Source organism: Gopherus evgoodei, chromosome 2 (assembly GCF_007399415.2).
Source record: "Gopherus evgoodei ecotype Sinaloan lineage chromosome 2, rGopEvg1_v1.p, whole genome shotgun sequence".
Taxonomy (NCBI): Eukaryota; Metazoa; Chordata; order Testudines; family Testudinidae; genus Gopherus; species Gopherus evgoodei.
In genome coordinates this window covers 90,998,006-91,019,270 of record NC_044323.1, presented here as the reverse complement: position 1 = coordinate 91,019,270, position 21,265 = coordinate 90,998,006, and the positions used below count along the sequence as shown (strand labels likewise).

General features: G+C 43.9%; 1 protein-coding gene across 1 annotated transcript in view; it reads left to right on the top strand.

Moving 5' to 3' along the window:
- Positions 1-5,682: 5,682 nt before the first annotated feature.
- HERPUD2 (HERPUD family member 2) overlaps positions 5,683-21,265 on the top strand; it is a 32,873-nt gene continuing 17,290 nt past the window's right edge. Inside the window, 2 exon segments of the mRNA XM_030551349.1 lie at positions 5,683-6,140; positions 18,577-18,654. Of these exon segments, the coding sequence (XP_030407209.1) occupies positions 5,994-6,140; positions 18,577-18,654 (225 nt within the window). The 5' untranslated portion in view covers positions 5,683-5,993.

Genomic DNA, 21,265 nt, shown 5'->3' with positions numbered 1-21,265 from the left:
CTTCTTTGATGGAGTTTAGCACTCCACGATTTTGATTACGAAATTCAACACATTTCAGGAGCTTCTGACAAAGTAGCTGATGCCCTCTCCAGAGAAAGCTTCCCAGAATCAACTGGTTAAAAATTATCCTTGAAATGTGAAAAATCTTATCGATTTACATAATTAGTAGTACATGTAAAGGTGCATGTGTTTTATTAATCTGTTTATTCTAAAGTTCTAGGAAGAAATCACCGCCAGTGTGGTTCCACACTGTCTGAGATTTGGGAGGCATGTCATAAACAGATAGCTAAGGGTTAATGTCTCTTTTACCTGTAAAGAGTTAAGAAGCTCAGTAAACCTGGCTGACACCTGAGCAGAGGACCAATAGGGGGACAAGATACTTTCAGATCTTGGTGGAGAGAAGTCTTTTGTTTGTGCTCTTTGTTTTGGGGGTTGTTCGCTCTTGGGACTAAGAGGGACCAGATGTCAATCCAGGCTCTCCAAATCTTTCTGAATCAGTCTCTTATGTTTCAAACTTGTAAGTAATAGCCAGGCAAGGCGTGTTAGTCTTATTTTTGTTTTCTCAACTTGTAAATGTTTGTTTTTTGCTGAGGGGATTTTACCTCTGTTTGCTGTAACTTTGAACCTAAGGCTAGAGGGGGTTCCTCTGGGCTATATGAATCTGATTACCCTGTATTTTCCATCTTGATTTTACAGAGATGATTTTTTACTTTTCTTTCTTTAATTAAAATCTTTCTTTTTAAGAACCTGATTGATTTCTCCTTGTTTTAAGTTCCAAGGGGATTGGATCTGGATTCACCAGGGATTGGTGGGGGGAAAAGAGGGGGGATGGTTAATTTCTCCTTGTTTAAGATCCAAGGGGTTTGGATCTGTGTTCACCAGGGAACTGGTGAAGTCCCTCAAGGCTGCCCAGGGAGGGGGGAGTTTTGGGGGGACAGAAAGTGCTCCAGACACTGAAATTCTGGATGGTGGCAGATCTAAGCTAGTAATTAAGCTTAGAAGTGTCCCTGCAGGTCCCCACATTTGTACCCTAAAGTTCAGAGTGGGGAAGGAACCTTGACAGTCATAATTTCATTAATGTAGAAATTCTCTATTTATTTAAAAGAAAAGTGTTTACATTATCCATTTAAGATTTTAAAAGTGATTTAAAGGGATGTTTCCCTTTGGACTACAGTAGTATCATAAGACATACATCTTTATCCAAATGTTCAATGTGACTTTAGATTTGCCAAGTACAAATCCATATTAAGAACAATTATATAAATCTATAGTATATGAAAATATCAAATAGCATTTTGACATATATCTTCATAATACTACATCATGTATATTGGTAGCATGTTGCCTGGCATGTGCATTCATATTTATTTTATTGACTGATGTCCTATACCCCAGTCAGGGGTGAAAGTAAGTTAAGGACTTACCGGTATGCTGGAGTCCTGAGCAGGGTTGTGGCCTCAATTGGAAGAGGAGTTGCCTCACCTGGAAGAGCTGAGGCCTTTAAATAAAGATTTAAAGACCCCGGGACTCCGGCTGCAGCTGGGAGCCCTTAAATCACTCCCAGAGCTCCCATCTGCAGAGGCAGCTGGGAGCACCGGGGCTCAGGGGCAATTTAAAGGGCCCCAGGCTCTGGCCACTGCTACCACAGTGGAGCTCAGGGCCCTTTAAATTGCTGATGGAGCCCTGTCGCTGCTACCCTGGGGCTCCGGCAGGATAGCGGCGACAAGGCTTCCATGGGGATTTAAAGGCCCAGGGGCTCCGGCCGCTGCATGGAGCCCCGGGCCCTTTAAAGCAACACCTGAGCCCTGCTGCCAGAGCCCCAGGGTAGTGGCGTCAGGGCTCGGGCGGCTCTTTAAAGGGCCCAGGGCTCCCCGCAGTGGGTCTCAGGAGGCGATTTAAAGGCCCCTGGGCTCCGGCCACTGCAGGGAGCCCCAGGCCCTTTAAATTCTCAGGCTGGGTAAGCCAGTCCAGCTGGCTTACTTTTACCTCTGGCCCCAGTCCTGCACTGAGTTCCCCATAAGTTGACCCTGATCCAGTGGGGCTCTGTGCTGTTACAGAGGTCTGCCCACACTCAGCTCACTGCAGAATTGGGCAATCAAAGTGTACAGTTTCCCGTGGAGTTATGTGCAGAGTTTCCTGTTCTCTAGTAGTGGCTCAGAAGGCATTTTAACCACCCTAAATCTCAAGTTCTCAGAGTGTAATATGTATGTGGAGTGGCCAATCTTCAAACAATGTGTCAATATTAAACAAGGTTTAAGCTAAAATTTTGCCTTTATTTTTGTGCATACATCTTTGCACATACATAAATAGCAAGTGGTCTTTGCGTACTATAACTTTTGTGCACAAATGCTTGAATGGTGCTTGTAAATTGCATTCACTTGTGATAGTATATTTAACATTGCAAGCACAAATGATTGCAGATGTACAAATAGAGGTCATGCTATGAAAATATTTAAAATTGAAAATGCCATTAAGATATCTTATGGCCCCCATTATGACCCAATGAGCTGCATGATAAATGATGACAAGGTCAGTGTGTGCTGTAGATGACAAATTTCAAATCCATATGAAACACTATATTAAACATTAAGATTGTACTAATAAATAGTCAAAAGTAAATAAATGTCAAAAATAAGGTTGTATCTGTATTTGCTTTTCTTTGGCAAAACTTCAGATCAGGGGTGGTTTGATCCAGATTTGATTTCAATGGGAGAATTGGGCCTTTGGTGTTTGCATTATTTCATTAGGTCCTTTCTTATCTTTTTCCTGTGTGCACTGTAGTTTCTGAAGCTCACCTCTATTCCAGCAAACCTTTCTGTGTTATAGTCCTTGTTTATACTGCTGAGATTAATCAAAGGTGCAATTCCTTTGCCTTAAAGTGACAGTTGAATTGAAAATATTGGTTGAAAATTTTGGACCTTCTATAGTTACAGGGAAGGTTACTATAACCGCAAAAAGTTAACAAAACTCTTTTTTTCCTTAGTTTATTTACAATATGCATTTGACAGCACTTTTGAGTATAGACAATTTACTGTTTTTCCTGTCTAGTCAGTCAAGTTGTCTCTTACTGTAGAGTCCCCTTAAAACAGTAACAGGTGGTCACAAAACCTATTTAATTTTTAATTTTTTATAATCAGGGACATACTATTTAAAAGATGCTCTCTCAGAAACTGAAATGGAGACAAGATGCTCCAGTTGTTATGACGCTAGGCTGGGACTAGGGAAACAAGGGTTAAAGTCCAGGCTGTGCCACACGCTTCCTATGAGACCTTTGGCAAGTCACCCTCTGTCTGCCTCAGTTCTCCATCTGTAAAGGGATGATAGTTATCCTCACCTCATCAACTGATCACGTTACAGTGATGGGAGCTGTACAAGTCTGTGTGACATACTAGGATACAATCTAGATTAATGAGCAGCTGTGTCACCTCTGCCCTGTAACCTTGGGTGCCATATGATGCTTTGCTGAAGGAGTTCCCACCTGGGTCATTCACAAACAGCCTTCCAGAATGCAAGCCGCACCCTGTATGTCTGTGTGCAACTACAGCCTGCCAGCCACACTTGGACTGCATTCTGGCTCTCACCAGCCTTGGTTATACTGCAGGGTGACCCCCAACACCCAATATGTATGGCCTGTACTGCCAAGTCCTCTTTGTCACTTCAGGTGTCGTGAATGCAATGGGCGGGGAGGGGTGTTTATCCCTCCTTTTCATATTTTCAGTGCCCTTCTTGAAAAATATTTCCAGCTAGGTACCAGGAGACAAAGGAAAGAAAGTTATCTGCTGCTTTTTCCACATCAGGTTGAGCTTTCTTTTTTCCCCTTTCTGCTTGATGACTCTGTTACTACTTAAATGCAGCTTAAGCAGAGCACACAGTCTTTTGTTTGTTTGAGACAGACCTATTTGCCAACCTCAGTTTGGAATGTGTGTTAATAACACCATAGAGTGGAATCTTATAACTTCATATACAATGTTGTCACACACATTGTCCCAGGACAATAATAACCAGCAAATTATGAGTTTTCAAATAATATCTCATAAGGCATACTTTGTACAAAGATTATTACATTAGCGGGTAGGGTATGGGCATGGGTACATTCTATCAAACTATGCCAGGTAGAATTATTTTAATTTATTTGAAAAAGACACCATTTAATATAGTCCAGGGCTTCTAGAACCATGGGCCGGGACCCTGAAATGGGTTGCCAGGACTGGTGTTAGAGTTGCTGGGGCCTGGGACCGAAGCCCAAGCTGCACTGCCCAGGGCCAAAGCCCAATGGCTTCAGCTCTGGATGGCGAGGCTCAGGTTATGGGCCCCTCCACCTGCAGCTGAAGCCCTTGGGCTTCGGCTTTGGCCCTCCCAACCAGCATGGTGGGGCTTGGACTTTGCGCCTCCCTCCCCCAGTCTGGGGTGGCGGGACTCAGATGGGCTTAGGCTTTGGTCCCTCCTCCTGCGGTTGTATAGCAATTTATGTTGTCAAAAAGGGGTTTGGGTGCAAGGAAGTTTGAGAACCCCTGATATAGTCTACTTTTGAAGTCATTTTGTTCAGTGGCATACTGACAATAAGGTTTGCTGACAACTCACATCCTGTGTCACAAACCCTAAGCAAAATGTACAACAAATTTTCAACCAGTGTAATAGGGACTCCGGTAAACTTTCATTTGTTATCTTGGTCATATTAGCACAGCCTGCCCACTGTGCATTAGAGAAATTTGCATTGGCATAATAATTAGGTGGACACAACATTGCTGGTGCAAATGTCTCTAGAGCACACAGAGCTGCCGTTTGCTCCCAGCACACACTCCCTTGTATTCAATGCTTTTGTTATTATTTATGTGATGTACACCACTACCTCGATACGCCACTGGATATAACACGAATTTGGATATAATGCGGTAAAGCAGTGCTCGGGGGTGGGAACTGCTCACTCCGGTGGATCAAAGCAATTTCGATATAATGCGGTTTCACCTCTAATGCGGTAAGATTTTTTGGCTCCCAAGGACAGCGTTATATCGAGGTAGAGGTGTACCTAGCACTGCCCTGTGCGGAGCACTAGCCAAAGCCCAAACACTTGTTGCAGAGGGCATGAAGCTCTGGGGGCTGGAACAAACGGGGGATTTACTCCCACTCCCATGCCAGAGCATATACCACTTCAGACAGCTCCAAGGGAGGTGCCTTGCTATGGCTCTTGGTTCTCAGGGGCCTTGGCTGCAGCCTGTGTGTGTGACAGCCCCCTCTGACACCCTGCTGCCAGCCAGCAGCAGGGGGCGCCCTTTTCCTTATCTCCAAGGCGGTGTGACTGAGTTTCCCTGGCCCAGCAGGACTAGTGGGGCCCAACTGGATTTCCTGAGAGGGGCTTGGCCAAGAGCAGGCCCAGGGCTGGGGGATTGCAGGGTGTCTGCTAGCTGGGGGAGGGAGAGTGCGCATGCTCAGTTCGCCGCCCCTCCCAGCGCCCCCTGGCGCCGCGCACGGGGAGCCGAACCACTTCCGGTCTCCATTTTACGCCAGCGGAGCCGCTCCGGGACAGGCTGAGCCGCCGCCGGGCTCTCGGGAGCGCGCGGCCGGGCTCGGTACGGGCGGGTCGGGGCCTGTCTGCTGCGGCCGCCGCTGCTGTTTGCGGGGAGGGGGACGCAAGCCGGGCCCGGGGGTAGCGGGGCGTGACCAGGCCTCGCCCGAGCGCTGGGCTCCGCCCCTGCCCTGGTTACCGGCCCACGGGGGGAGCCCGGGAAGGGGGTCCCGGCCCTTGTTGCGTGGCGGGGATCGGTGTGTGACGCCCCTAACTCGCCCCTCTCCCCCCCTCAGGCGGACACTGGCTCGGCGGGGTCCCGCCTACTTTCCCCCTCCCTGTACTGTAGGGGCGGCTCCCACCGAGACCGCGGGGATGGGCGCCCGAAGCCTCCTTGTGAAACCTGCCCCTGGACACTGATCCTCGCGCCCCGGCCGTCGAGCTTCAGCGGCTTGGCCCCTCGCGGGGAGAGCGAGCCCGTGCTAGCAGCATGGACCAAAGCCTGGTGGGTCACCCGGTGACCCTCATCATCAAAGCGCCCAACCAGAAATACACCGACCAGACTATCAACTGCTTCCTGGACTGGACCGTGGGCAAGCTGAAAACTCACCTTTCCAGTGTCTACCCCAGCAAGCCGGTAAGTCTCTGCCCGGGTACTATGGGGATTGCAGTGACTTCTAGGGGCTGTGATCAGGGCCCCATTCATAGATTGTTAGGGTTGGAAGGGATCTCAGGAGATTATCTAGCCCAAGCCCCTTGTCAAAACAGGACCAATCCCCAAATGGCCCCCTCCAGGGCTGAACTCACAACCCTGGGTTTAGCAGGCCAATGCTCAAACCACTGAGTTATCCCTCCTGCTTCCTAACTCACATAGGGTCAAAGTCTAGGCAGTGCCAGGGAAAGCGACGCTACCCTCCAGTATGAATGGACATGTACCACAAAGGCAGTTTTAACAGGTGCTTGTTTTCTGGCTGAGAACTCAAAGACAGCCCCTTACCCCAATCCTGCAGAAAGAACAGGCTGTATGGAGTAGGGGTGGTGACAGGGCCAGTGCAACCATTTAGGCGACCCTAAGATTTGAGGGGCACATTTTCCTCAGGAGCAACCGCGGTGCCACCAGTGCCCAGTTTGTTGGATGCAGAAAAGACAGCTATGGTATAGATGAAGACACCAGTCTTGATGACCCTGGGGAAGCCAGAGTCAATACTGCTGCATCAAACACCGCTGTGGAAGGCCTGTGCTTGTTTTTAAGCTCTGACTCCTCACAAGAGGACTTACTTGAGGACTTCTTGTGAGGTAAGGACTGGGACTTAGAGTATCTATCAGAGTTGGAATGCCTGGAGCACTTCAGTGAGGCTGGCATTGTTGTCTTCTGAAGAAATTTTGTGACTTGCAAATTGAAAGAACTTGGAACTTTGTTAGATTCCAAATTTTCACATTAAAAGAACTGTAGTACCCATGGGGCTAAGGTAAAAAACAAAAATTGATGGTTCAGATATAGTAAGTGCATTCTTAATACATCCAGAATAATTCTTGTTTGCTATTCAATTACCATTTAAAATGTGCAGAAAGTAGTGTGTTTGGTTCTTAGGGTATTGCTACACTTGCACTTCAAAGCGCTGCCGTGGCAGTGCTTTGAAGTTTCGAGTGTGGTCGCAGCGCCAGCGCTGGGAGAGAGGTCTCCCAGCGCTACACGTACTCCACATCCTCTACGGGTGTAGCTTGCAGCACTGGGAGCCGCGCTTCCAGTGCTGCAGCACTGTTTACACTGAGGCTTTACAGCGCTGTATCTTGCAGCGCTCGGGCGGTGTTTTTTTCACACCCCTGAGCACGAAAGTTGCAGCGCTGTAAAGCGCCAATGTAGCCATGGCCTTAGGCACATTGAGAGGTGGTGAATTGATTATGCTATACAAGTATTTTCCTGGGGAAAAAGTGCAGGGTACTGAAGGGCTCTTTTATCTAGCAGAGAAAAGCATAAGAAAAACCAGACAAATTCAAGTTAGAAGTAAGACATACATTTTTTAAGTGAGGATGATTAAATATGTGAACAAACTACACAGGGAGGTGGTAGATTCTCTATGTCTTGATGATTTCGGATCAAGACTAGATGCTTTAGTGAACACATGTTAAAAGATTCAGTACTGGGTGAAATTTAAGGCCTGTTTTTATATATGAGGTCAGACTAGATGAACTGATGGTCCCTTCTGGCCTTAAACTCTGTGGATCTATGAAACTTATATAGATTAAGTTATCTGAAGCATGGACAATTTTATTTGATCTTTATATAGCACCGGCACAGTGGGAACCTAGGGTTGATTGGAGCATCTTGATGCTACTGTAATACTGGGAAAATAATAGAACAAAGGATGAGTTTGTATTGCAAATGGCTAGCATACAGTGAGTGTAATAAAATGGTCAGCTGCTTTATCAGTCTCCTTCAAAAAGTGCAGTTGTAGGATTTTGCTTTAGTGGTAAAATTGTTGTAGTTTCATGTTTAAAAAGGGGGTCCATACTTTTTAAGAAGGAATTAAAGTTGGAAGGAATATAGAACTGTTTTGTATGCTTTGTCAGGCATGCAGATCATTTTTTATCTAGCTTACAACATGATTATATTGTAACTGATAAAACTATACTGACATCTGCTGGAGTAGTAAATACCCTGAGGGCAAAACTTGTGAATTTATCTGTTAATTATACTATGTATGAAAGGAACATGTCCATTTAAAGGAAATGAACACACACCTTCAGTTGGTTACAAAGTTTTCATCAACAGAAAACACTTTTTCCTAAAATTTGTTGAACCGGTGTGTGAATACACCTCTTCCCCTGGTCTGACATAGGCAGAGACTTGAATCAGTCTTTAGGAAACCACTCTAATGCATAAGAGAATATATATGCATTGCATCATTACTTTTTCAGGGAACTGAGCAGATTAATGAAAAACACTTACTCTAGTTGAGTAATAAATTCTTTCTCAGCGGGTCTCTGGTTACCAGGAGACTTAAGCTATGTCTGCTGTACAGCTGCAGCTATGCCATTGTAGCACTCTTATGTGAATAACGTAGTTGTAGTCGATGTACCTTAGGTTGAGTTACTGCAGGGTATACACAGTGGAGGGTCGACAGGAGAAAATCTCTCGTCAGCTTACCTTACTCTTCTCGTCGGAGGTAGAGTACAGGGATCGACTGGAGAGTGATCTGCAGTTGATTTGGTGGATTTTTACTACATCGATTGCTGGTGGATTGATCTCAGATTATCAATGCCTGCCATAGTGTAGACCTGCCCGAAATGTAGACGCTTCCTACACCCACAAAAGAGGTTTTTCTGTTGATGTAGATAATCCACCTCTCCGAGAGGTGGTATAGCTAGGTTTATAGAATAATCCTTCTATCGACCTAACCACATCTACACCACCAGGGGTTAGGCTGACCTGACAATGGTGCCCAAGGTGTGAAATTTTTCACAACCCTGAATGACATAGCTAGGTCAATCTAATTTTTAAGTGTAGACCTGGCCTTATCACAGGGATGAAAAGGCTTTTTCTGTCTCTGTAGTAAGTCCACTGCCTCGAGATGCAGCAGCTAGATTAATCAAAGAATTCTGTCAACCTAGCAGTGTTTACACCGTTGCTTAGGTTGGCTTAGCTACATCTCAGGGCTTTGATGGTTTTTTTACACCCCTGAGTGTATCCCATAGCTATCCCATAGTTCCCGAAGTCTCCCCCGCCCTTGGAATTTTGGGTTGAGATCCCAGTGCCTGATGGGGCAAAAAACATTGTCGCTGGTGGTTCTGGGTACAGCCTCACCCCTCCCTCCGTGAAAGCAGCAGACAACCGTTTTGCGCCTTTTTTCCTGGGTGAACTGTGCAAACGCCATAGCACGGCAAGCATGGACCTTGCTCAGCTCAAGACAGCAATCATGAACGTTGTAAACACCTCGCGCATTATCGTGCAGTCTGTGCAGAACCAGGACCTGCAAAACCAGGCAGGGAGGCGGCGGCTACGGCAGTGCGACGACGAGAGTGATGAGGACATGGACACAGAATTCTCTCAAACCACGGGCCCTTGCGCTTTGGAGATCCTGCTGGTAGTGGGGCAGATTGTAGCCATTGAACGCCGATTTTGGGCCCGGGAAACAAGCACAGACTGGTGGGACCGCATAGTTTTGCAGGTTTGGGATGATTCGCGGTGGCTGCGAAACTTTCGCGTGTATAAGGGCACTTTCATGGAACTTTGTGATTTGCTTTCCCCTGCCCTGAAACGCCAGAATATCAAGATGAGAGCAGCCCTCGCAGTTGAGAAGCGAGTGGCAATAGCCCTCTGGAAGCTTGCAACACCAGACAGCTACCGGTCAGTCGGGAATCAATTTGGAGTGAGAAAATCTACTGTGGGGGCTGCTGTGATGCAAGTAGCCAAAGCAATCATTAAGCTGCTGCTACGAAAGGTAGTGACTCTGGGAAATGTGCAGGTCATAGTGGATGGCTTTGCTGCAATGGGATTCCCTAACTGGTGGGGCGATAGATGGAACCCATATGCCTATCTTGGCACCGGAGCACCAGGGCACCCAGTACATAAACTGCAAGGGGTGCTTTTCAATGGTGCTGCAAGCACTGGTGGATCACAAGTGACGTTTCACCAACATCCATGTGGGATGGCCAGGAAGGGTTCATGACGCTCGTGTCTTCAGGAACACTACTCTGTTTAAACGGCTGCAGCAAGGGAATTACCTCCCAGACCAGAAAATAACAGTTGGGGATGTTGAAATGCCTGTAGTTATCCTGGGGGACCCAGCCTACCCCTTGATACCATGGTTCATGAAGCCATACACAGGCAGCCTGGACAGTAGTCAGGAGCTGTTCAACTACAGGCTGAGCAAGTGCTGAATGGTGGTAGAATGTGCATTTGGCCATTTAAAGGCATGCTGGTGCACATTACTGACTCGCTCAGACCTCAGCCAAACCAATGTCCCCTTTGTTATTGCTGCTTGCTGTGTGCTCCACAATATCTGTGAGAGTAAGGGGGAGACCTTTATGAAGGGGTGGGAGGCTGAGGCAAATCACCTGGCTGTTGATTACGCGCAGCCAGACACCAGGGTAATTAGAAGAGCACACCAGGAAGCGGTGCACATCAGAGAAGCTTTGAAAACGAGTTTCATCATGGGCCAGGGTACAGTCTGACTGCTGTGTTTGTTTCCTCTTGATGACCCCCCGCCCCCTTGATTGACTCATTCCCTGTAAGCAGCCCACCTTCCCGCTTCGATTACAGTTTGCTTAAGGAAATAAAGTCTCTATCGTTTAAAAATCATGTATTCTTTATTACTTAATTATAAAAAGAGGGAGAGAACTGACAAGGTAGCCCGGGTGTGGTTTGGGAGGAAGATAGGACGGAAGGAAAAGGCGACTAAAAAAATGTCAAAATAAGGACAGCCTTTTGCTTGAGATGCCCACGGGCGTGGAGTGGGCAGGTGCATGGAGCCCCCCCCCCACGCGTTCTTACATGTCTGGACGAGGAGGGTATGGAGCATGGTGAGGGTGGTTACACAGGGGATACAGCGGCACTCTATGATCATGCTGCTGTTCCTGACGCTCCACCAGATGCCGGAGCATGTCAGTTTGATCATGCAGCAGCCCCAGCGTTGCGTCATACCTCCTCTGATCTTCCTGCCACTCCTCTTATCTCGAATGTCCCTCCTGTCCTCACATTCACTGGCATCTTTCCTGTAATTTGATACCACGTCCTTCCACTCATTCAGATGAGCTCTTTCATTGTGGGTCACTTCCATGATTTCCGAGAACATTTCGTCTCCCGTCTTTTTTTTTTCCGCCACCTTATTTGAGATAGCCTTCGGGATGGAGTAGGGAGGCTTGAAAAATTTGCAGCTGCATGAGGGAAGGAAGAAAGGAAGAGAAGTATTTAAAAAGATACATTTTACAGAACAGTGCTTATACTCTTTCACGGTGAACAACACTATTCACCTTACATAGCACATGTGATTTATCTACAAGGTCACATTTTGCATCTAAATATTGAGTGCCTGCGGCTCTGGTGTTAGAGATCTCACAGACGCAGGTCCGGGCAGCAGAATTCAGCTTGCATGCGGCCATGGTAAGCCATTGTCTTTCGGCTTCTACAGCCTTCATATACACAGTGCCCTCCTTTCCCAAATACCAAGCAAAGCCCGTTCAGTGCTGCGTCTTTCCTATTAACATGCAGCAGCAGAAACCACCCCCCCTTCCAATTCTCTGGGATGATCGCTTTACCCCTCCCCCCACCGTGTGGCTGGTAGCAGGGAAGATCCCTGCTAGCCAAACGCAAAAAAGCTCAGCGCCAATCACCTCCTCCCCCCCCCCCCCGGCTTGGCTACCTGCAGGGAAGGATTTCTTTTAAGCAACAGGCAAACAGCTCAGTAGGTTGGCTACCTGCAGGGAAGGATTTCTTTTAAGCAACAGGCAAACAGCTCAGTAGGAATGGCCATCTCTGTCCCCTTAATTAAATTCCTGAATTTCAACCATGTTATCATGAACGATATCACTCTCCTCAGGATAACACAGCGAGATAAAGAACGGACGTTGCTTGAATGCCAGCAAACAGCGGGACCATACGCAGCTAGACTTTGTCATGCAATGGTACCAGATTACATGCTATATGCATGGCGTGGTCAAGTGTCCCATGGAGGACGGAATAAGGCTGCCCTGCCCAGAAACCTTCTGCAAAGGCTTTTGGAGTACCTCCGGGAGAGCTTCATGGAGTTGTCCCTGGAGGATTTCCACTGCATCCCAAGACATGTTAACAGACTTTTCCAATAACTGTACTGGCCGTGAATGCATCCCAAGCCCTCAGGGCAAATTAATCATTCAAAAACGCTTGCTTTTAAACCATGTTTTATATTTACAAAGGTACGCTCACCAGAGGTCCCTTCCATGGCTTCATTGTGTGGGACAGTGGCTTGGGAGGGCTGGGATGGTAATTCCGTCAGGGTGAGAAAAAGCTCCTGGCTGTTGGGGAGAACGGAGTGTTGTGTGCTCTCTGCAAGCTCGTCCTCCTTCCTCCTCATCTTCCCCGTCCGCAGAATCCTCAGCCACGGCTGAGATTACCACTCCCACCTCGGAATCCATGGCCTGGGGTTGGGTACTGGTGGCGGACCACCCTAGAATTGCATGCAGCTCAGCGTAGAAGCGGCATGTTTTCAGCCCTGCTCCGGACCTTCCATTTGCTTCTTTGGTTTTCTTGTAGGCTTGTCTGAGCTCCTTAATTTTCATACGACACTGTACTGAGTCCCTGGTTGGCCTCTCTGCATCATGGCCTTGGAAATTTTTTCAAATGTTTTTTTTCATTTCGTCTTTTGGAATGGAGTTCTGTTAGCATGGAATCCGCTCCCCATACAGTGATCAAATCCAGTACCTCCCGTGCAGTCCATGCTGGAGCTCTTTTCCGATTCTCAGGAGACTGCATTGTTACCTGTGCTGATGAGCTCTGCGTGGTCACCTGTGCTGGTGAGTGCTCCACGCTGGCCGAACAGGAAATAAAATTCAAAAGTTCGCGGGGCTTTTCCTATCTACTTGGCCAGTGCATCCGAGTTCAGATGGCTTTCCACAGCGGTCACAATGGTGCACTGTGGGATAGCTCCTGGAGGCCAATACCATCAAATTGTAGCCACACTAACCCTAATCCGACATGGCAATACTGATTTCAGCACTACTCCCCTCGTCGAGGAGGAGTACAGAAATCGGTTTTAAGAGCCTTTATATCGATATAAAGGGCTTCGTTGTGTGGACGAGTGCAGGGTTAAATCGGTTTAACTCTGCTAAATTTAGTTAAACGCGTAGTGTAGACCAGCCCTAGGTCAACCTAAGTTTTAGGTAGACCAGGCCTTAATTTTACCTGACCTATTAAACATGTTTACATGCTGGGTTGAAGAGGATGGCAAGAATGCTAATGTAATCAGTTTTGCTTTTTTGTGTTGAGAATTTCATTGTACCTCATATACAGTTACTGTTAACTAATTCAGTAAGTTCAAGTGTCAGTTGGTGTGGGATTTACTGCATATGTTTTAGGTTGTGATTGATGGTCACTGATTAAAGGAGTCTTTTTTTTTTTTTTAAATCTATGGTGTCCTATAAAACGGCATGGAAAGTATTTGGGTTTTAGAAGCTGTTTTTCCTCTCCTTCCCTCTAATAAAAGTTGGGTAAAACTGGCAAGCTTATCTTAGCTATATGTAGGCTTGGGAAAGTTTAATTTACTAATGAGTTCTGGAAATTAATTTTTTTTCCAAGTTCAATTAAAATTTTTGTACTACTAAAACTTAAAAGAAAAATGCTTTATACTGTTTTGTTGGACTTGAGTGACTGTAGAAGTTTGAAAAACAAGGTTTAGAAATAAAATTAATTTAATATTTGTTAAAATGCCAACAAAAGAATGCACCAGTTCATAAGTGCTACATATAGGCATAACATTTTCCTTTCTAAATTTCAATTAGTGATGGAAGGAAGAAATCAATTGCCATCACTTACTGATTATAAACTTTTCAAGCTGTTTTATATGACCCTCGTAGGTCATTATTATACTGCTAGTCAATTCATGCACTTATTTATGGCATATTCAAATGATAAATGTTTTGTCCTCTGCTTAGGTTTACCAGCCATTGAAAGAATTTTTATTTACTTTTATTTTGTAATAATGTTATAACAAATGTGAGACTAACCAACATTGATTCACAATTAAGAGTATTGCCTCTTGTCTTAAGTTTAATAGATCATTTAATCCATGTTTTAACTTTGGGTATTTTTTCATGTGGTAACAGAATGGGAAGCTAAGAGCAGGAGATTGTCAGTAACCCAGTTATGATGCAAAGGACCCCAGAATTCTGAAGACTCAGGCATTGTCTGTATTAGAACAGTTGTGCTAATTTGTGTTGTTATAAAACTGCCCTAGTTAAATCAGTGCAATGTAGACAGATTTTAGCATTAATTCACTGAATTAAAATAAATGGATTTAAGTGAGGATTAAATTGATTTGTGTGTGTACATTTTAAACCGATTTAAACTAGTGCAGTTTTTATAGATAAGTCACTTGAATTACAGTTTCCCCAAGCGATATGTTTACTTGTAGGTGTAAATACTTTAGGGAAAAAACTGAGTTGTGCTTTTAAAAGGTGATTCTAGTATGATAAATCCTAGGTTCAAACCATTACAGTGCATGCATCTATTCTTTTGTATTTCTGAGTATTAATATGTTGTGTATGAAAGGTTATTTTGAAGGTTCATGAAAGAATCCAAACTTGGCTGCATCTTTTTTTAGTGTTTATTTAGGAATGGATGTTAACAACCTTGACTTAACGTTAATGTAGTTTTTGAGTGAATTAACCTTTTTTTTTTTTTTTGTGATGGTAAATGAATTATGAGCATATGGACAAAGCTTAAATTAGATTGATGACCATATTTTCTTAATAGTCACACTTGAAGGACTTTTATTTAAATTTCTGTGGAAAAATGGGATGGGAGAAACCATACTTATGTGTCAGAAACATGAATTTCTGCCACCCAGCAAAGAGAGATGCTGGACGAGAAACAGAGAAATTTCCTTTAGGCAACTTAGTCCATTACCAAATTCTGTAGAGATGCTATTCTCAGAATTGTCTTTACTCTTAGCCATAAATAACTCTGACCATATAGTGCAGAAATGGTTTTGCTGTAGGTTGTTACTTATATAAAGTAGACAGTAGTGTTGAGAAATTGAACTCTGTAATAGTGCTCCAGATATTACTTTTGTTAGTATATTGCTACTTCGGTATAATGCCACCCGATATAACACGAATTTGGATATAACGTGGTAAAGCTGTGCTCCGAGGGGGCGGGGCTGCGCACTCCGGTGAATCAAAGCAAGTTCAATATAACACGGTTTCACCTATAATGTGGTAAGATTTTTTGGCTCCCAAGGACAGCGTTATATCGAGGTAGAGGTATGTAAATAAACTCAGCAAAAATATTTCCATGTTTTTTGGAGAAGCAAGACTGGAAAGTTATAAACCACACTAGGAATTACTGAACTAGAGACTTCAGATTAGCAAATATTCATGTCATTCTCAAGATGTAAATGTTTTTTTACTGGCATAGGTTAATTAGAAATGCAGTTCCATGTTTGTTTGTGCAAGGGGATTTACTGGATTTTTACTAGACAGGAAATACTCTAGGGGTTTTGTTCTCAAGAATCTACTCAGTTTAAGGATTATGCCAGAGAATTATCGTTTGTTAATTATATAGCTTTTGAGCAGGCAGTTGGTAACTAGATGATGTAAAACAATTTTTCATGTATTAGAACTTTATATAAAAAGTTATCAAAGCAGGGCACCTGTATTTGACCATGCAGGAGATTACCTCATAGGAAAAAAAACAGAAAGCAACTTGTACTGGCTTCCTATCCATTTTAAGGGATTTCAGCCCCTCTAAGCTATATACTGTATACTTAGGACAAACTTTAAAAAAACAAACAAAAAACTTGCATTATAATCTTATGAGGTAAGCCCTCTGGATTCTTCAGAAATCCTTTGTGGCATTTTTCTTGTGATATGATTTTTGTCTGTGTCTCCAAAGAACTTTTAAATTTTGTAGTAAGTACAAAAATATGGTCTCTTGTACTGTCTTTGCAGTAGTTAACTCTAATCCTGTGGTGCTTGTTTCTGTGATGTTGAAAGCCGAGGTTTTATAACAATAGGATGCGATGTTCACTGAAGTTCTTACATAACAAACACCTTTCTTTCAGCTCCATTCAAAACAATGTTAATAAGATGGGTCAAAGCCAAGGGCACTAAGCATGGAGAGTAAAAACTTACAAATTATGAATGTTTTCTTAAAAAAATAGTCCTAGCAGTGAAAAGTGGAAAGAATGTAGTCAGTGTGCTACAATACAGAAAAAGTTGCTTACGCTTGCCAATAACCAGTGGGGCAATATAACTTACTGTCTTCTGCTAGTAACCTAAAGTGATTCTACAATGTGAAGATGGCATTTAGGACTTGTTTTGTCACTATTTTTCAGTACAGTTTCCACCTTTTGGCTGCTAGGACAAAACTAGTTTTGTGCATTTGTCTAATATTCTCCACCCATATTCCCTGCAGTAAACTTTGCCTTTCTTTTTTTGAGGCAGTTTATATTATGCTGCTATGACCTTCTAGTGTGACTGTACTGAATGTGGGACATCAGAAATTGGAGTTGGAAGGAAACTTTTTTGGGTAATCTAGGGCAGGACTGTACAGTACATTTTCTAATTCTTTTCCCAGTGTTTTGAATGTTTTTAGTGATGTAACTTATTCCAGAAGGAAAATCTGTATCAGTGTAGTATCCAGAGTACAGCTTGCTAAATTACAGGGAAGCCTATAAAAGGTGATTGCAAAAAAAATGTGTATTGCCTTCTGCTGCACTGAGACATGCAAAGACAGTCTCAAAGGATTTAAAAAAAATTTTGCATTAGAAGTCTGGATCTCAGCAAGATCTTTGGTCCTGAATAGTGACTTATATGAGATTGCATACTTAGCTACATATTAAGAGAAGGGGAAAAGGAATGCAGAATCTTAAGCAGTGTATATACACTGATAACAGGTTCAGTTGTACAAATGTTAGCTGTATCTAAATGTGTGGTTTATATCAAGCATCTTGTCAGCAAGACTTGCTCTATATTGAGTTAGATGTGCTGAAAAACTTTGCCAGTTATTATCTTTTCTACCCCAGGATTCTTAATGTTGCTTATGCTTGTTCAAGTAAAGTTAGCAAAGGTGGGGACCTTTTTTTTTTTTTTTTTAAATCTGACGGTAGATAAGGCTTCAGGGCCCATTTAAACTAGAAAAGCTGTTCAGGGATGTAGTGGCATCCTGAAACTGTTAAAACTACTTACATTTTGCCTTTATAAATGGAACCATACTGTGAACTTCACCAAGGCTATAGCAAGATTTTAGAATTCAATTAAAACAGTTTGATCCTACCAGCAAAGGTAAAACCAAAGGTGTCTCTTTCTGCATATAGTGCCATATCAAAATCGAATTGGGTGCTGTAGTAGTGTAACTTGGTCTCACACATGTACTTCCTACTCCTGGGGAAATTCTGCACATGCGCAGAATTTGTCCCCCGCAGATTTCTTTGTTTCCCTGCAGAAAAATGACTTTCTGACAGGGAAACAAAGAGAAGCCACAAGAGTGGTCATGCAGCCATTCCCAGCAGTATGTTTTGGGTGCCCAGGGCAGCTGGCAGAGAGATAAATCACTGTGGGGAAGGGCATGGTACTGGGGAAGACCTGGCTGGTGGCTCCTACCCTGCACCAGGCTCAGCTGCTAGTCCTAGCTGGGCTGGGGAGTTTGGGACTCCCTCTTCACCTGCACAGCGTCTGGGGCCGTGTCAGACCCAGCCCAGGATTTCTCCCCTGGCTGTAGGAAACTCTGCAAACTGCCCTCCTACCCATTGCTCCTCAGCTGCAGGGGGGGAGGGATCCCTATAAAGGGAGCTGCTCCCCCATCCACCCAACTCCCTGTGCATCCAGACCCCCTCATATCCAGACCCTCCTGCTGAGCCTCACCCCCTGCACTCAGAACCCCCGATGAGCCTCACTCCCCCTGCACCATCCAACGAGCCACCCCAATCCCCAACCAACTGCACCTGGATCCCTCACTGAGCTACCCAGACCCCACTGCTGAGCTCTGTCCACCCCACACCCAGACCCCCTGCTGAGCCCCACCCACTTTCACCTGGACCCTCCTGCAGAGTCCCATTATTATTGCACCTAGAAACACCCCTCCCAACAAGCTTCTGTGCATCCAGAGCGCCCCCACACCCAGATCCCCCACTGAGCCACCCACACCCAGGTTGCCCAACACAGAACCCTCTCATCCCACACCTGGATCCCCCCATCTTTTGTTAGGCACTATCAGCAATTTTCCATAGTTGAAATTACAAAACCACTGAAATGGGTTTTGCAGATTAACAGTAGGTGGTGGGAATTTCTAAGGGATTTTTTTTATCTACAAATGTTTCCAGCCGTCAATCTGTACTGCTGGAAAAAAGCTAAATTCCTCTTTTTGTCCCATCTCGTAGTCTACAAAGGATCAGAGACTGGTGTATTCTGGCAGACTGCTTCCTGATCATCTGCAGCTGAAAGATATTCTCAGAAAAGTAAGCTTTACATCAACACCATATGATATTTTAAGCAAAACCATTGTGTGGGGAAATAGGACTCTAAATTTGCATTGTTGTTTAACTTTGAACTTTTCATTCTTATATTGAGATTGAGCATTTTATTAGACATGTAGTCTAAATGTGTTCAGGAGAACTAATTTGAAAGTTCATATCCTTCTGCAGGGGAGTAGAGTTTTTTGAAGGATCGAGAGGAGTTTAGTGGGAGAGGTTAGAATATTTTTCATTAATTTTTAGCTAGTAGCATGAGGAATAGAATGAGTAGTTTTTGACAGCTGGCCTAAGTGCTAACTTCACTGTTGGGTGATGACATAAGTTTGATTTTGGCAGCTTTGAAGCATGGATCCTGCATATGTTCACTACAATGCTGAGTTTTGTATTGATCTGAAAACAGTTATATTTATATGGTAATATGCTTCCCTCAATCCACCGCAGAACTCTTGGACAAAAATGGGAGTTATTCGTTTAAACTGATGGTAGTGCATGGCTGTTCATATGTAAAAATGTGTTCTGCATAGTATCCTGACTTCTATCCTTGTTTTAACTGCTGCTGGCTGTGTTTTGCTTGTGATGGCTTGATAGTACTAACTTGGTTGGTGCACTTTGTTTTTTCTTCTTCTGCTGGTTCACCTTACAGATGATTTAGTTTTACTGGTTTAATTTTAGGCTTCTCTGGCTAAGCTGAATTTCAACTCAGGCCTCAGAAAGAGAACGCATAGTGTGCCTGTCATGGTGTAATTCCCCACTCTGAACCTTAGCGTCCAGAAGATGGAGTACCAGCATGAATTCCTCTAAGCTTGATTACCAGCTTAGGACCTGTAGCGCTGCCACCAACCAGGAATTCTAGTGCCTGGTACACTCTGGTCCCCCAAAAAACCTTGCCCGGGGACCCCCAAGACCCAGTCCCTCTGGATCTTAACACAAGGAAAGTAAACCCTTTCCCCCACCGTTGCCTCTCCCAGGCTTCCCCTCCCTGGATTACCCTGGAAGATCACTGTGATTCAAATTCCTTGAATCTTAAAACAGAGAGGAAAATGCACCTTTTCCCGCCTCCTTCTCTCTTCCCCTCCCAGATTCTCCCTGAGAGAGACAGTAATCCTAACACAGAGAGAAATTAGCCTCTCTCTGCCCCTTCCCTCCTTTCTCCCCACCAATTCCCTGGTGAATCCAGACCCCGTCTCCTGGGGTCTCACCAGAATAAAAAAACAATCAGGTTCTTAAACAAGAAAAGCTTTTAATTAAAGAAAGAAAAAATAGTAAAAATTATCTTTGTAAATTTAAGATGGAATATGTTACAGGGTCTTTCAGCTATAGACACTGGGAATACCTTCCCAGCCTAAGTATTCAAGTACAAATTAAACTCCTTCCAGCCAAATACACATTTGCAAATAAAGAAAACAAACATAAGCCTAACTCGCTTTATCTACCTAGTACTCACTATTTTAAACTTGTAAGAGCCTGTATCAGAGAGATTGGAGAGAAACCTGGTTGCACGTCTGGTCCCTTTGAGCCCCCAGAGTGAACAACCACCAAAATCTAACATCACACACACAAACTTCCCTCCCTCAAGATTTGACAGTATCCTGTCCCCTGATTGGTCCTCTGGTCAGGTGACAGCCAGGCTTACTGATCTTGTTAATCCTTTACAGGCAAAAGAGATATGAAGTACTTATGTTCTATTAACTCTTACTTATCTGTTTATGACAATGCCTTAGTACTTAATATCTAAACATAGAAAATTTGTATTTCTTGGTCTGGAGAGAGTCGTCTGGGTCAGTACCATCAGGCAGGAGGAACTTGATCAAATGAGAATAGTGTAGGATTAGTGCATTTAGCAAAATCATGTGCTGGAGAGATTATTTTGTACTAGGAAATCTAAATAAAATCTCTGAATTTTGCCTGTGGTAGAAACCATAATGCATTTAGTTTAGTCTCATTCCTGAGGTTAGGATGCATTGAAAGCAGTAAAGATTTCACTTGAAGCTGTTTTGTCAGGATAAAGGTATACACTGCTTTGTAATAAAAACATACACACCATTTAATATGCAATACCTGAACATCAGTGAGGATGAACTGACTTCTGTTCCTGGAAATCTTTAAAGTATTGAAATCAATGTATTTATCAACCCTTGCAGTTTAAAAGCATATGCCTGGTATGCAGAAATCAGTTTGGCAGATAGGGATAATAATGCTTAGCTCATTTGCAAAATTCCTTGTTGAGAAGCGCTATGAAAATGCTACTGAAGAGCCACTCAGTCGGTTTCAATCTGGTTTAAAAAAAAATGTAAACAAAAAAGACTAGTTAAATAATGTGTGTTCAATTGTTAAACCTTTAAATCTGTGTGATGTGATATATTACTTGAAGATGAGATGGAAAACCATGAGGAAGCTTGGGTAACATGGTATCAGAATTCTGAAATACTGGAGATCTGATCAGTAGCATGGCTTTAAGGTGAAATATCTATTTACAAATAGGAAATTTTTCCAAAAGAATATTTATTAATATAATTTAAACAACTCTCCACAGCTTCATAGTGTTGTTCCTCTGCTGACTAAGGTGATTTTGAAATGTACACATCACTTTTATCTG